Genomic DNA, 16882 nt, shown 5'->3' on the forward strand with positions numbered 1-16882 from the left:
ATCTTCATCAATTATCTCTTTGACGTTGATATAAAAAAGAAAAAAAAATACACCCTGCATATTTCCCCCGGGGACATGATGGATCAGGTGATGTGTCAGGTTGGCAATAGAATGAAGAGATTCATCCCAGATAATCATTTAGGAAATAAAACCCTCCATTCATATACGCTTTAACATGTTAATGTTGTTTTAAAAGCTGTTTTAATTTTTTTTTTAAAGCTGCCATTAAATCAGCTTATATTCCTACTAAATCTGTTTATATTTCTTATATTTTGCCTGCTCTGGTTCCTCCTTTCCCTTCTCATCAACAAGCTAATAAAAACTTTACATAAAATGTTTCTTTATTTTAATCCATACCTTATTTTAGACCCAATGAGGTCATCATGGGGTCTCTGTGCTTCTCAACGCAATGCAGGCAGATCATGGCTGGTGGAAGGGGCTGGCAGGGTACTGTGCACTCCGTGCTAATACAGTGGAACCTTGGATTACGAATATAATCAGTTCCAGGAGAATGCTTGTAATCCAAAGCACTCGCATATCAAAGTGAGTTTCCCCATAGAAGCCAATGGAAACGAAGATAATTAGTTCCACATTGACTTCTTTTGCATGCAATACCGCATGTGGCCAGAGGTGGGAGGGGGGCGCCGGAGAGCCTCGTAAATTCTCGGCTGAACTCGGAAAGACTCGGAAACACTCTGGAACTGAATATTTCCGAGTATTTCCGAGTATTTCTGAACAGCTCCGAACCGTTCCCAGTGTCACCGGCGCCCCCGCACCTCTGGCAAAATGCGGTACTCCACCCCCCCTATTAGCTTGAATTCTGCTCGTTTTGCGAGACGACACTTGCAAACTGAGTCAGAATTTAAAAAAAAAACGTTGCTGGTCTTTCAAAATACTCGTTAACTGCGTTACTCGTTAACCAAGGTTCCACTGTACAAGCAGTGGGCTGGCTCTTGGGAGGAGTTATGCAAATATCAAAATGCATTAATGGGTGGGGTCAGTCTGGAGGCATGGGCGTACCCAGGCAGGTTTTATTTGCATAGGTAACGCCCACATGTGATGATGGACCTCCATGATTAAAAGAACTGACCTCCAATCAAGGAGGTCGTGTGGGCCAGGGACAGTCAGGCTGGTGGAGGAAAGTTCCAGAGAAGACTTTCACAACCTTTTCAACACAAAGGAACCCATGAAATAACCTTCTCAGGGAACCCTCTGCTAAAAATGACTCTATTCTACAACTCATGATACATTAGTGTGATGGTCAGTGGGAAGAATGTTTGTCACGCTTGTGGTCTTTGGGAAGAATTACCTCTTTACAGATAGCTAAAAATATAAATAACGTCAGTGGGAACTTATCTGAGAGACGGAAATTGCTCATTACTCAAGGAACCCCCAGCAACCTCTGGAAGAACCCTGGCTGAGAAACCCTGGTGTAGCCCAAGATTTCCAGCATGAGCAACTTCTGGAGGAACCCTAGTCTAGAAACCCTGAACTAGATGATGCTGGACATCCTTCACTTGCAACTTTTAATGCACATTGTGAGAAGCTCACAGTGTGCAGTGAGCAATTTCAGTGTAGGAGAGGAGCCTGCACAGCTGTGCAAGAAGGCTGGGGGTCAGATTTAAATCTACAGCTTTCCTTAACAACTTCAATACCGGGCACTTTTACCCCCTTCCTGCCCAGGCCAATTTTCAGCTTTCAGCGCTGTCACACTTTGAATGCCAAATCCGCGGTCATGCAACGCTGTAGCCATATTACAGTTTTATCATTTTTTTTTCTTACAAATTGAGGTTTCTTTTGGTGGTATTTAATCACCACTGAGCTTTTCATTTTTTACTTAAAAAAAAGTTTCTGTGAGAAAATTTTGTAAAAAAGTAATTTTTCTCCACTGATGGGCACTGATGAAGCAGCACTGATGGGCACTGATGAGGCAGCACTCATGGGCACTGATGAGGCTGCACTGATGGGCACTGATGAGGCAGCACTCATGGGCACTGATGAGGCTGCACTGATGGGCACTGATGAGGCTGCACTGATGGGCACTGATGAGGCGGCACTGATGGGCACTGATGAGGCTGCACTGATGGGCACTGATGAGGCAGCACTCATGGGCACTGATGAGGCTGCACTGATGGGCACTGATGAGGCTGCACTGATGGGCACTGATGAGGCGGCACTGATGGGCACTGATGAGGCTGCACTGATGGGCACTGATAAGGCTGCACTGATGGGCACTGATGAGGCGGCACTGATGGGCACTGATGAGGCTGCACTGATGGGCACTGATGAGGCGGCACTGATGGGCACTGATGAGGCTGCACTGATGGGCACTGATGAGGCGGCACTGATGGGCACTGATGAGGCTGCACCGATGGCCACTGATGAGGCGGCACTGAAGGACACTGATGAGGCGGCACTGAAGGACACTGATGAGGTGGCACTAATATGCAGCACTAGCAGGCACTGATAGGCGGCCCTGATATGCAGCACTGATGAGTAGACATGTGCAAATCGTTTAGTTCCGAATTCATTTTTTTTTTTACAAATTTCGACAAATTTGTTAATTCAGTAACATCCGAATTAACGAAAACCCTTTTAACAAAATTTTCCGAATATTCGTAAATTTGAATATTTGATAATTCTTAAATTAGAATATTCAATAATTTGTAACTTCCAAAATTCGTAAATTTGGAACATCGTAAATTAGAAATTCCAAAGTCTGAAAAACCCGAAAATTCGATAATCTGAAATAATAACTAATTATTAAATTATAGGTATTGGAATTTCCTTTCAAATTTGGCTGTTAGTGAACGTAACGAATATGAATTTATCCGAAGTTACGAATGATCTGAAATAATTAATGCCGCATCTAAACTAATGGAACGTAATGAATTAATACTAATAAATAACAATAATAATTATAATAATAAAAACTTTTTTTTATTATTATGTATTATTAATTCGTTCCATTCCATTTGTTTAGATGCGGCATTCATTATTTCGGATAATTCGTAACTTCGGATAAATTTGTATTCGTTACGTTCACTAACAGCCAAATTTGTAAGGAAATTCCAATACCTATAATTTAATAGTTAGTTATTATTAGTTAGTTAGTTATTCTTTAAAATTTTCGGATTTTCGTTCTTTAGAATTTTTGGATTTTCTTTCTTATTTCCGGATTTTACTAATGTACGCATTTTTTTAATTTACGAATTTTCAAATTTACGAATTTTCAAATTTACGAATTTATGAGTTCATAAAGTGATCATAACGAATGACCTGAAAAAAAAAACGAAAAAAAAAACGAATGAAACTAAAACAAACACATTTTTCGGCAGTGTACATGTCTACTGATGAGCACTGATAGGCGGCACTGATGGGTGACACTGATGAGCAGGCACTGTAAGGCAGCACTAACTGGCATCACTGATGGGCATTGTTGAGGCTGCACTGATGATCAATGCCCTGATTATCTGTACAGGTCTCCCCTATGAGGAAATGCTGATCACATGGGTAAAGAGCCTACTCATCGGCTCTTTATCGAGATCGGGGTTGCGGTATGTCCCAGGGACACAGCACATGCCCCGCGGGCGCGCAAGCGTGGTGAGACTGGGGCAAAGTCATATGACGTCGTCCCAGAACAGGAGAGCCACCCGCTGCCGTCATTAGTCTATACAGCGGACGGGATATGGTTAAATTAATACCTGGTAATCCTGGCATGAATGGCATGTATACCCGATTTACTAACTAAGCAGAGTATTTTCCCATTAGGCTGCTTTCACACTGAGGCGCTTTGCAGGTGCTAAAGTGCTAAAGATAGCGCCTGCAAAGTGCCCCGAAAGAGCCGCTTAATTCTCTCCAATGTCAAAGCCCCGAGGGTTCTCACACTGGAGCGGTGCGCTTGCAGGGCGGTCAAAAAAGTCCTGCAAGCCGCATCTTTGCAGCGCTATAGGAGCGGTGTACCGCACCTAAAGCGCCCCTTCCCATTGAAAACAATAGGGCAGCGCTGCAGACCCGCCGGCAAAGCACTGCTGCAGCCCGCTAGAGGCCGAATAGCGCCGCTAAAATGATGGTAAAGCGGCGCTAAATATAGCCAGCGCCCACACGCCTCAGTGTGAAAGTAGCTTTACTGGTAGTAAAGGCTTTAAAACAAACAAACAAACCCTGCAAGGTAAAGGCATAATGTGCTAGTATGCATCACATACTAGCAAAACATTATAAAAGTCTTACCTTGAAACTAATGCTTCCAGTGGCGAGCTGTCACCGCTGCAGAGGCTTCCATCTTCCCCCTGGTCTTCCTCCTGGGTTCACCGGCTGCTGCTGCTTGAATGGTCAAGCCGTGCTTGAAGTCATTCCTGCGCATGCACACAGGAGTCACAGCCGTGGCACACAGCTCTGAAGGAACGGCACGGGTATGCTGTCACTTCAGAGCGCATGCGCCGTGACGTCGCCAGCTGCTGTTCCCTAGAATATCTCCTAAACAGTGAATGTTTAGGTGATATTGATTTAACCTACAGGGAAGCTTTATTATAAGCTTACCTGTAGGTGTCAAAAATAAAAATAAAAAAAATAAAAAAATACTACCTTTACTACCGCTTTAAGGTGAAACAGTTAAAAGTGAGAATTCCCTCTAAATCCCACTGTATTGTAACTGTACTGTCTGCCCTCATATTGTAAAGTGCTGAGCTAACTGTTGGCACTATTTCAATCCTGTATAATTATAATAATAATAATAATAATTCACTTTGGAGAGAGAAAAATACAGCCCTGTGCAAGGGAAAAAAAAAGGAAAAAACCAAGAGGATTTTTGCTCACACGTGATTGAATGATTAAAGTCAGCACAAGCTGAGAAAATCCACGTGCAAGCAAAATTTCCGCTCATTTTTAATAGGCCGTGCACATAATTGGGTATTCTTTGCAAAGTGAATTTTCACCTTATTTCACTTAGATAAGTGAAAATTCACTGTAAAAAGAAACCTTTAGTAAATCAACTCCAGTATACTCTAATGCAAAACCCCAGCCACAAATAACATGATCAAAATAAAAAAAATAAATAACAAGTCCAGCTTTTGCGGCAATACTCAGCTGCAATCCTGAGATTTCCACAGCAGTACTTTTTTCTTGTCACTAGATGTCCTCAGTCTGATGTCCAGCATTCATCCGCTTTCTCTGAGCCCAGATCCATGTCCAGGGCCCAACTTCAGCCTGTGACTGGACAGTAAAAGGACAAGCAACGCAGTGATAGGCTCAGCTCTCTGTCACTCTGCTCTCCTCCTATCAGCGTGCTTCTTGTCAGCACATGAGTTTCATGTGCTGCTTTTCCCTCTTACACTCCAGCCCTGCTGTATATGCGAACACTAGGTCAAATTCAAATACTTACACTGCTTGTAACTTAAAAAAAAATATATGTTCAATGATGAATTAATGATTACAGAGCTGCAATAATGCGTTTACAGTTCAGGATAGATTTTCAAATAATAAAACGGTCGGTCTATACTTCTTTTGTTGGCTTGTATTGTAATAACATTGAAAAACTCTGCTCACTGTCATGTTTGTTTTTCCCAAAACAGAGCCATGCTCCATTATCTCATCGTGTTACTGGCAGTGGTGAAGCAAGGCACCCCAAGCCACCGCCCCCTAGAGAAATCTCCTTGTGTAACGGTGAATGAAACGGTGAGTGCAGATCCTCAAGTATTTATTTGTCCTATGTCCTTTTTTACTAAACACATAATCCATATTCTCCGCAACCAGGCTAAATCATCTATTATTTTCAGACACAAAACACTTCTGTAATGTTAGTCTGCAGTTATGAACCTTATTTACTTTAGGAATAGACACAGATGCTTTGATGTATCCGCAAAATGGACCTGCAAGACATAATCCTACAGTATTTTTTTTTTATATGTATTCATGCTGCTCTCATGCACAACTAAATCAGCACATATACAGTGTACCCACTAACAAATGAGGTTTGCTAAGCAACATATGCACCAGCATCTGCAAGTACGCCAGAGATGGCTTGTTCACACTGGAAGCACATTTTCCTATGAAGAACGTTGCATTAGGTACTCTATTTATAATGAATGGGCTGTCTATGCATAAAAAATTGCTCCTGCACCACTGCAGCACAATTGCCAGAGCATATATGTCTATGCATTGCACTTTAACACAAGTGCATTGCAGTGCACTGTAGATTTGTATCCCTCAATCATTTCACCATAGAATGTAAAAATGCCCCAATTATCTCCCCATTAAATATAAAAATGTCCCAATCATCCCCCTTAGAATATAAAGATGCCCCAATCATCTCCCCATAAATTAAAAATCCCCCAATCATCTCCCCATAGAATGGAAAGATCATCCAGTCATCTTCCCATAGAATAAAAATCCCCCAATCATCTCCCCATAGAACATAAAATTACCCCAATCAACTTCCCATAGAATATAAAAATCCCCCAATCATCTCCCCATGGAACATAAAATTACCACAATCAACTTCCCATTGAATATAAAAATCCCCCAACCATCTCTCCATACAATATAAAATTACCCCAATCATCTTCCCATGCAATATAAAAATGCCCCAGTCATCCCCCTATAGAATATAAGATTACCCCAATCATCTTTCCATGGAATATAAAAATCCCCTAATCATCTTCCCATAGAATAAAAATCCCCCAATCATCTCCCCATAGAATTTAAAGATCCTCCAATCATCTTCCCATAGAATAAAAATCCCCCAATCATCTCCCCATAGAATATAAAATTACCCCAATCATCTTCCCATGCAATATAAATATGCCTTAATCATCCCCCATAGAATATACGATTACCCCAATCATCTTTCCATGGAATATTAAAATTCTCCATTCATCTCCTGGTAGAATCTGAAACTGCCCCAGTCATTTCCCCATAGAATGTAATAATGTCCCAATAATTTCCCCATAGAATGTAAAAATCCCCCAATCATCTCCCCATGGAACATAAAATTACCCCAATCATCCCCCTATAGAATATAAGATTACCCCAATCATCTTTCCATGGAATATAAAAATCCCCTAATCATCTTCCCATAGAATAAAAATCCCCCAATCATCTCCCCATAGAATAAAAATCCCCCAATCATCTCCCCATAGAATTTAAAGATCCTCCAATCATCTTCCCATAGAATAAAAATCCCCCAATCATCTCCCCATAGAATATAAGATTACCCCAATCATCTTTCCATGGAATATTAAAATTCTCCATTCATCTCCTTGTAGAATCTGAAACTGCCCCAGTCATTTCCCCATCGAATCTAATAATGTCCCAATAATTTCCCCATAGAATGTAAAAATGCCCTAATTATCTCCCTATTAAATATAAAAATGTCCCAATCATCCCTCTTAGAATATAAAAAATTCCCCAATCATCTTCCCATAGAATATAAAATGACCCCAATCATCTCTCCAATTAATATAAAAACACCCCAATCATGTCCCTATAGACTATAAAATTACCCCAATCAACTTCTCATAGAATATAAGATTGCCCCAATCATCTTTCCATGGAATATTAAAATTCTCCATTCATCTCCTCGAAGAATCTGAAACTGCCCCAGTCATTTCCCCATAGAATCTAAAAATGTCCCAATAATTTCCCCATAGAATGTAAAAATGCCCTAATTATCTCCTCATTAAATATAAAAATGCCCCAATCATCTCCCCATAGAATATAAAAAAATTCTCCAATCATCTCCCCATAGATTATATGCCCCCCGTCCTCCATTCATATATTGCTTTTCATTGAAGAAAGCTATAGTGCAGCTCCTATGAATGGAGGAGGGGTCCGAGAAGAGTGGGCATAGTGGGGAACTCTTGACAAATGTCTATGACAGGTCCAGCAACACGTATTAATTCCCACAACATCGGAAGATTACTGCTGTGGGGTATTCGGGGAAAGGGGGGGGGGGAGGACAAAAGATTTCAACAAAGGCAGCTGCCATTAGCACAAGGGACACTTCTCATTTTAAGTACTGTCCCTTGTGCTCATATCGGAAAAAAACATTAACCAAACATAGGCTTTAAACTACAGTAGTACCTTGGATTACAAGCATAATTTGTTCCAGAAGAATGCTTGTAATCCCCAACACTCGTATATCAAAGTGAGTTTCCCTATGGGAATCAATGGAAACTCAGATCATTTGTTTCATAGCCACTGCTTGTCTATGCAGTACTGCATGTGGCCAGAGGTGGGGGCCTGAGACACTCGTAAACACTCAGAGAAGCTCGGAGATGCTCTGAGACGCTCGGAGGCTCTCGGAGACGCTCGGGAACGGAGTGTTTCCGATTGTCTCAGAGCAGCTCCGATTGTCTCCAAATGTCACCAGCGCCCCCACACCTCTGGCCAAAGGCAGTACTGCACACCCCAGAGGCTTTAATCCTGCTCGTCTTGTGAGACAACGCTCACAAGCCAAGACGGAATAAAAAAATTTAAAAAACAGCCCGTATTACGAGATGCTCGTAAACCGCGTTACTCACAATCTGAGGTTTTACCGTATGTGCCATTGTCCATAATCTTGCTGAATTTGAAACTCCAGTCATCCCCTACACACCACCTGGAATATTAAAGTTTACAAATGAGAGACTGACAAAGCAAAGCAGGGGGGGGGGGGGGGATACAAAGTTGAATAGCAATTTTTGTCTGAGAGAATTTTAACATTTAATAATACATTTAATGCTTTTTTATGTGAAGAATATATTATTATTAAAATTAGTAGTAGTATTATATATCCTTATAATGATGATTATTATAATTATTATTATTATTATAATTATTATTTTAATTAATAATTGTAAATTGATTAATGTAAGAGGGTCTTACAGTTTAGAGTGAATCATGCATTCTGTACAGGACCTAAATCTGTCTGCTCCTGAAAAAAGAGATTTTTGCACTTTGATATACATTTTTTTTTTAATCCTTTTTATTGACTAGAGTTTCTGTGATGAGATTGATAATATAAACCATGCTTCACTCAGTTCAATGTCAGCACAGTGGGAAATTCGTTGCACATACTATCTGTTTGTGTGATTTATTCCAGGGCGCACTATCATTTATATCGCTTTCCCTCAGGGGGACAGTTATATAGCATAGAAACTGACTGGTTACTGAATTATGAATAGAATATAAATGTGCTATTGTAACAAGGGCTTGGGATCTGATACTGAAACCTGTTCACTATTAATACTAATACTATTATTCCACATAAATTATAAAAAAAAAAAAGTTCTCAGGTAGGGTTAATAAATTAACGAGGGCCTTCAGTCTAAAGGGAAAAAAAAAAATGTTTCTATAGTTTCCATAGGCAGCGCTACTTAGAACTTAAAGTGATTGTAAATGATCACCTTGTAAAACAAGCCATTCAGTTTTAAAAAAAAAAAAAGAAGTGAAAAGCAAAACATTTGTGTATAGATATAAAAGAAAAAAAATGTAAATACCATTTTTTCCCCCTTTTTTTTATAAGTTATCACATTCCCTCTCTTCTCTGCTGCATAAGGCTGGATTCACACCTATGTATTTTTAGTGCTTTTTGCATTTCGCAAATTTGTACTACATGGTTTCCTATGGAACACGTTCTGTAGTGCAAATCTGCAAAATGCAAAAAGCACTAAAAATGCATACCCTGTTTCCCTGAAAATAAGACCTAGCGTGATTGTCAGTGATGGCTGCAATATAAGACCTACCCCCCCAAATAAGCCCAACCCTGTTTCCCCGAAAATAATCCCTACCCTGAAAATAAGACCTACAGGGACTTTAACTAGAGCTTATTTGGGGGGTAGGGCTTATATTGCAGCCATCACCGACAATCACGCTAGGTCTTATTTTCGGGGAAACAGGGTAGGTGTGAATCCAGCCTTAGAGCTTGGGGAGGACAAGCAGCAGTACACTGAGCTTCCCAGTGAATGGCTGTGCAGGGGGGGGGGGGGGTTGTCAGGACAAGTGTCATCATTGGAGGAGAGCAGGCCGAGTTCCCAGCATAGCAAGAGAACTGACCATGCTGTGCTTTCCTGCTTAGTGTGGCCAGTATTTAATAGGAAAGCAAGTGGACTGGCAGGAATACCAGGGATTTCACATAAAGGAAGCAATACAAAGAGAACAGGATACTTTCTCCTACAAGCACATATCAGGAATATGAAGTGTTGGGGTAACAAACGCTTTAGTATACAGCTTGTTATTAATACTGTAATGCAAAAAATAGCCTGTTCATAAAAGGGGGGGGGCGGGGTAAATCTTCCGGAGGTCAAGGGGTTAAAATAATTGGAAATGCACTGGGCATCTAAAGCTAAACAGGTGTAAATAGAGAGTCAGTTCATTGTAGTAGATATCCACTTGAGCTCCAGGCCTTTTTCTGACACTTTTTTGTTTACATGTAAAATCAGTATTTTTTTGTGAGAAAACGAGTTAGAACCCCCAAACATTATATATATATATATATATATATATATATATATATATATATATATATATATATATATATATATATATATATATATATATATATATATATATATATATATATTTTTTTTTTTTTTTTTTTTTAATTAAGCAGAAGCCCTATAGAATATTTTCTTTTTTTGGAAAAAATGCAGTTTTTTTTAAATTTTAATGCAAAAAAAACACAATACATAAACCATTTTTTTAGTAAAATATAAAAGATGATGTTACGCTGAGTAAATGCTTTGAAAATTGCTCACGCCCATGCCACGGTTACAAATCACGTACATTTTAATATCCATAGGCGACGCTTTAAAAGCCTTTACAGGTTACCACTTTAGATATACACACGAGGTCTGGTGCTAGAATTACTGCCAATGCTCTGACGTTCGCAGTGATGCCTCACATGATGGCTGTTTGCATGTGTTCGGGACGGGCGCGTGCGTTGGCCTTTGCGCGCAATCACAGGCAACAGGGGCACTTTAATTTTTTTTTTTTTACGCCGTCGCTTTAAATGTTTTTTGATCATTTTTATTGCTGTCACAAGGAATGTAAACATCCCTTATGACAGCAACAGGCATGTGACAGGTCCTCTTTATGGAGAGATCTGGGGGTCTATAAGACCTCAAATCCCTCCTCTGCACTTAAAAGCATTTGATCACATCAAAATCGGTGTGTTTGAATGCTTTTGATTTTTGAAAATGCTGTTGAAACACTGATCCTCAATCCGGCCAATCAGAAGCGGGTGTGAGACCCGTTTTCCGATTGGCCGGAAAGAGAAGACTCTCGATGACCGCCGAGCAGGGGAAGTCGTCGGTGATGGAGAGCAGGAGAATGGGAGGCCACCGAGCAGGGAAAGCCGTTGGTGATAGAGAGCAGTAGAATGGGAGGCCGCCGAGCAGGGGAAGCCATCGGTGATGGAGAGCAGGAGAATGTGAGGCCGCCGATCAGGGGAAGCCGTCGGTGATGGAGAGCAGTAGAATGGGAGGCCACCGAGCAGGGGAAGCCGCTGGTGATGGAGAGCAGTAGAACGGGAGGCCGCCGAGCAGGGGAAGCCGTCGGTGATGGAGAGCAGTAGAATGGGAGGCCACCGAGCAGGGGAAGCCATCGGTGATGGAGAGCAGGAGAATGTGAGGCCGCCGATCAGGGGAAGCCGTCGGTGATGGAGAGCAGTAGAATGGGAGGCCACCGAGCAGGGGAAGCCGCTGGTGATGGAGAGCAGTAGAACGGGAGGCCGCCGAGCAGGGGAAGCCGTCGGTGATGGAGAGCAGGAGAACGGGAGGCCGCCATGCAGGGGAAGCCGTCGGTGATGGAGAGCAGTAGAATGGGAGGCCACCGAGCGGGGGAAGCCGCTGGTGATGGAGAGCAGTAGAATGGGAGACCGCCAAGCAGGGGAAGCCGTCGGTGATGGAGAGCAGTAGAACGGGAGACCACCGAGCAGGGGAAGCCATCGGTGATGGAGAGCAGGAGAATGGGAGGCCACTGATCAGGGGAAGCCATCGGTGATGGAGAGCAGGAGAATGGGAGGCCGCCGAGCAGGGGAAGCCGTCGGTGATGGAGAGCAGTAGAACGGGAGGCCACCGAGCAGGGGAAGCCATTGGTGATGGAGAGCAGGAGAATGGGAGGCCGCTGATCAGGGGAAGCCATCGGTGATGGAGAGCAGTAGAATGGGAGGCCGCCAAGCAGGGTAAGCCGTCGGTGATGGAGAGCAGGAGAATGGGAGGCCGCCGAGGAGGGGAAGCCATCGGTGATGGAGAGCAGGAGAATGGGAAGCCACCGCCAAGCAGGGGAAAGTAGCCGGTGATGGGGTAAGTGCTAACGACCGACAAACGGGGGGGGAGGGGTTGGCATACTGCTTTCTGCCCCCCCCCCCAAAAAAAAAAGAATTTCACCAGCCGCCACTGATTGTATGACCACTTGAAGTCTAGCCATGTAGGGGTTCATCGCTGATCGGCAAGTGGAAATAAATGAGGGAATCAAAGTTGCAGTGAACGTCTTGCAGCTTTTGCGATTCAGACTTGGCTCCATTCCACAGAAGAACATCTTGGAAAAAGCTAAATATTTTTTTTTATTCTTTTTCCCTAGCATGTACGCAGTTGTACTGGCAAGCCTTTATTTTAATAGTAATATTTTAATGACAGAAGTCGTCCCAACCCCTTTAAGCTCATCTTGCAGTAAGTTTGACGTGAGCAGGGGAGAAGCTGGGCAGAACATATCCATTCATATCTGCGGCGACCTCTCGATGAGAATCTCCGAGCGGAGAAAGTCGGGGCAGATAACAATACGCTTGGCCGGTGCCAAGTTCCTGCAAGAATCTGGAAGAGAGGGGAGTTTTTCCTCTGGGAAGTTCGGCTTCACAGCATGCTGCAGCTTTTTATAGTAGCAGAACAATTCAGCCATCCACCAGGACCTGAGAAATTATGAAGTGCGTTTTTTCGTGGAAGAGATATTTACTTGGACATGGAAAACAAATGCCAAAAAGCCGTCACGCCTGATTAACTTTGAGAACCTCGAAAAAAAACGACGGCATGACTTCTGGGAAAGAGATCTGATTAAACACGCTGAAAGGTTGTCAGAATTCACCGGAAAGGCCTTAAAGTGCACCTGCCACTCTGGTTGGCCATAGATGAGTCCTTGGGGTTGATTTACTAAAGGCAAATAGATGGTGCACTTTACAAAGGGTAGTTGCACTCTGCACGTGCATTTGCTCCAGAGCTTAGTAAATGAGGTAAAGTTTCACTTTGCACAAAGTACCCAATCAAAGAGTACCCACCCAAGAGTACCCATGTGGAGCAACTGCTCCTGCAGAGTGCAACTGCACTTAGCAAATTGCACCAGCTATTTGTCTTTAGTAAATCAACCCAATTATATTGCATATTGGATCAGGCTTCATAGGCATTTTTAGGCTTGCTCTGGATTAACTGTGGGTCTAGAATTCTATGAAAGGAGGTTTTACTTGTGTAATTTTTCAAGCCTTCTGATTCTTCCTGTATGGAATTGTATTGTAACTGTAATGTTTGCCCTAACCTTGTAAAGCTCTGTGCAAACTGTATATAAATCCTGTATAATAATAATAATAATAATAATAATACCTATGTAACTATGTAATTCCACAAAAAAAGAGAAACTACCTGGGACTTTATGAGTACTGTACATATACAGTATCTCACAAAAGTGAGTACAACCCTCACATTTTTGTAAATATTTTATTCTATCTTTTCATGTGACAACACTGAAGAAATTACACTTTGCTACAATGTAAAGTAGTGAGTGTACAGCTTGTATAACAGTGTAAATTTGCTGTCCCCTCAAAATAACTCAACACACAGCCATTAATGTCTAAACCGCTGGCAACAAAAGTGAGTACACCCCTAAGTGAAAATGTCCAAACTGGGCCCAATCAGCCATTTTCCTCCCAGATTTCATGTGACTCGTTAGGGTTACAGGGTCTCAGGTGTGAATGGGGAGCAGGTGTCTTAAATTTGGTGTCATCGCTCTCACTCTCTCATACTGGTCACTTCAACATGGCACCTCATGGCAAAGAACTTCTCTTAGGATCTGAAAAAAAGAATTGTTGCTCTACATAAAGATGGTCTAGGCTATAATAAGATTGCCAAGACCCTGAAACTGAGCTGCAGCACGGTGGTCAAGACCATACAGCAGTTTACCAGGACAGGTTCCACTCAGAACAGGCCTCGCCATGGTCAACCAAAGAAGTTGAGTGCACATGCTCAGTGTCATATCCAGAGGTTGTCTTTGGGAAATAGACATATGAGCGCTGCCAGCATTTCTGCAGAGGTTGAAGGGGTGGGGGGTCAGCCTGTCAGTGCTCAGACCATACACCGCACACTGCATCAAATTGGTCTGCATGGCTGTCATCCCAGAAGGAAGCCTCTTCTAAAGATGATGCACAAGAAAGCCTGCAAACAGTTTGCTGAAGACAAGCAGACTAAGGACATGGATTACTGGAACCATGTCCTGTGGTCTGATGAGACCAAGATAAAATTATTTGGTTCAAATGGTGCCAAGCGTGTGTGGCGGTAACCAGGTGAGAAGTACAAAGACAGGTGTGTCTTGCCTACAGTCAAGCATGGTGGTGGGAGTGTCATGGTCTGGGGCTGCATGAGTGCCAGCACTGGGGAGCTACAGTTCATTGAGGGAACCATGAATGCCAACATGTACTGTGACATACTGAAGCAGAGCATGATCCCCTCCCTTCAGAGACTGGGTCGCAGGGCAGTATTCCAACATGATAACGACCCCAAACACACCTCCAAGACGACCACTGCCTTGCTAAAGAAGGATGGTGATTGGCCACAGCTAACACATGGTACAGATGCGCTGTGATTGGCCCTGTCTATAGCACATGATCGTTGTGACCAATCACAGAACTCAAAACAATGAATGGTATGAATGGAAGCCATTCATTGTGTGCAAAATTGCCATGTGATCTGCTGTGGTCACAGCAATCACATGGCACCAGCAGCAGCCCCGTACACTGATTTATCATCTGCTGTGTCTGATGGACACAGCCAGTGACAGACTGTGCCAGAGAGCAGCCTGTGGGACAAGCATGAGGCGCAACCCTGGGAGAACCTCATATGAGGTTCACTTAGGATGGCAACGCTCCTGCTCGGTCGTCATTCTATTATAGGCTGGGCTGGAAGCAGTTAAAGAAAACAAATTGTGCTTTATTGCACCTAAATTGTATTTAGCTAACTTAAACTTGAAAGTTCAATTGGGCTTTAAAGGTAACCTGTTGCTTTGCTCTGCATGAGCAAAGCACAAGCACATGTTAAACTTTGTATATATCTAAATAATGTAAAAATAATTCTGCTAGTCACCACCATTCATAATCTCCACCTTAACAGCTTCTTCTAGCAATTCTAAATCCCTGTGAAAGTGCACAATCATCTCTCCAGAGAGTAGATTAGGAAGTGTTGCTGTTGGAATTTGAAGTTTTTTTTTTGTTCTAATGGAAATGTTTACCATTCCTCAGCCACCGCTGCTTCTCTCCCAGCATCTGCTCCCATGGGGCCAACTCCATCGAAGAACTTCAAAGACCCAAGGAAGACACTGACCGGGGGGAATGTGTTTTATGTGCTGTAATCTCAGCCAACCCATGTTCCCCCCACAACACAAAGTACAGCAATTAATATTTTAGCTTGGAACACAAAGTAACACTTAAATCCATCACAGGATTCCAAGCCAACTGGGAGAAATTCCTAGTGGAAAGGGGCATACCTCCAACACTGAGCTGGGAAAATAGGACTTGTATGAAGGGAAGGACTTTGTGTGCCTCGCGTCACATGGTTTAAGTGTATGAGGTGTAAACCTAATGGAGTTGATTTATTAAGACTGCTCATTTAGTAAATAAGCTTCAATCGATCTAATGTTCTAGCCATATTCCTGCTGTTTTAACTTCCTCCTCCGTCATTATTGGGTATTGAGAGTGACCGCAGGTTTACTTTTCTTTTTACAAACATTGACTTTGCAAAGTGACAACCTGATATACTTTAAAGTGACACTAAATGGTTCATATTTTTTTTTTTTTAAATAACAAACATGTCATTGTGCAGCTCGTTTTGCACAGAGTGGCCCCGAACCTCATTTTCTGGGGTCCCTCGGCAGCTCTCTTGGCTCCTCCCCACATCTGATAACCCCCTGGGAGAAGCGCTATCCCGTGGGGGTAGACCTTGCGGGCGTGCTTCCGAGTTCAGCATTCGGCGTCCATAGACGCCGAATGCAGGACTTGGCCCCGCCCCCAAGGGGCCCCGTCATTGTATTTGATTGACAGCAGGGGAGCCAATGGCAGCACTACTATCAATCTATCCAATCAACAGCTGAGAACCCCCTGGGAGAAGCACTATCCCGGGGGGGAGACCTTGCGGGTGCGCTCCCGAGTCCAGTATTCGGCGTCCATAGACGGCGAATGCAGGATTCGGCCCCAAATCATTGGATTTGATTGACAGCAGCGGGGGCCAATGGCAGCACTGCTTTCAATCTATCCAATCAACAGCCGAAAACCCCCTAGCAGAGAGACAGCGCATCCCCATGGGACAAGTTCAAGGGTTCAGGTAAGTAAAACAGGGGGGCTATGGGATCCGGTCACTGACACGAACTCTTTACAACCCCTTTAAAGCGGAGTTCCGCCCAATTTTTTTTTTAAGAGTCAGCATCCACAAATACTGCAGCTGCTGACTTTTAAAATATGGACACTTACCTGTCCAGGGCACCCGCGATGTCGGCACCCAAAGCCGTTCTGTCCCTTGGCTCTCGGGTGGAGGTGCCACTATCTTCGGTAAGGGAATCAGGAAGTGAAACCTTGTGGCTTCACAGCCTGGTTCCCTACTGGGCATGCGCGAGTCGCGCTGCGTGAACCCACTGGTCCCTGCTGTCTTCTGGGACC

The 16882-nt window shown here is 43.0% G+C and overlaps 1 protein-coding gene across 2 annotated transcripts in view; it reads left to right on the forward strand.

Annotated features, from left to right (window-relative positions):
• LRRC32 (leucine rich repeat containing 32) overlaps positions 1 to 16882 on the forward strand; it is a 77722-nt gene that overhangs the window by 33530 nt on the left and 27310 nt on the right. For both annotated transcript variants that reach the window (XM_073612864.1, XM_073612865.1), the window contains exon 2: positions 5571 to 5673. In XM_073612864.1, the coding sequence (XP_073468965.1) occupies positions 5575 to 5673 (99 nt within the window). In that variant the 5' untranslated portion in view covers positions 5571 to 5574. The remainder of the gene's footprint in view (positions 1 to 5570; positions 5674 to 16882) is intronic.

Source organism: Aquarana catesbeiana, linkage group LG02, assembly GCF_042186555.1.
Source record: "Aquarana catesbeiana isolate 2022-GZ linkage group LG02, ASM4218655v1, whole genome shotgun sequence".
NCBI classification, from domain to species: Eukaryota; Metazoa; Chordata; class Amphibia; order Anura; family Ranidae; genus Aquarana; species Aquarana catesbeiana.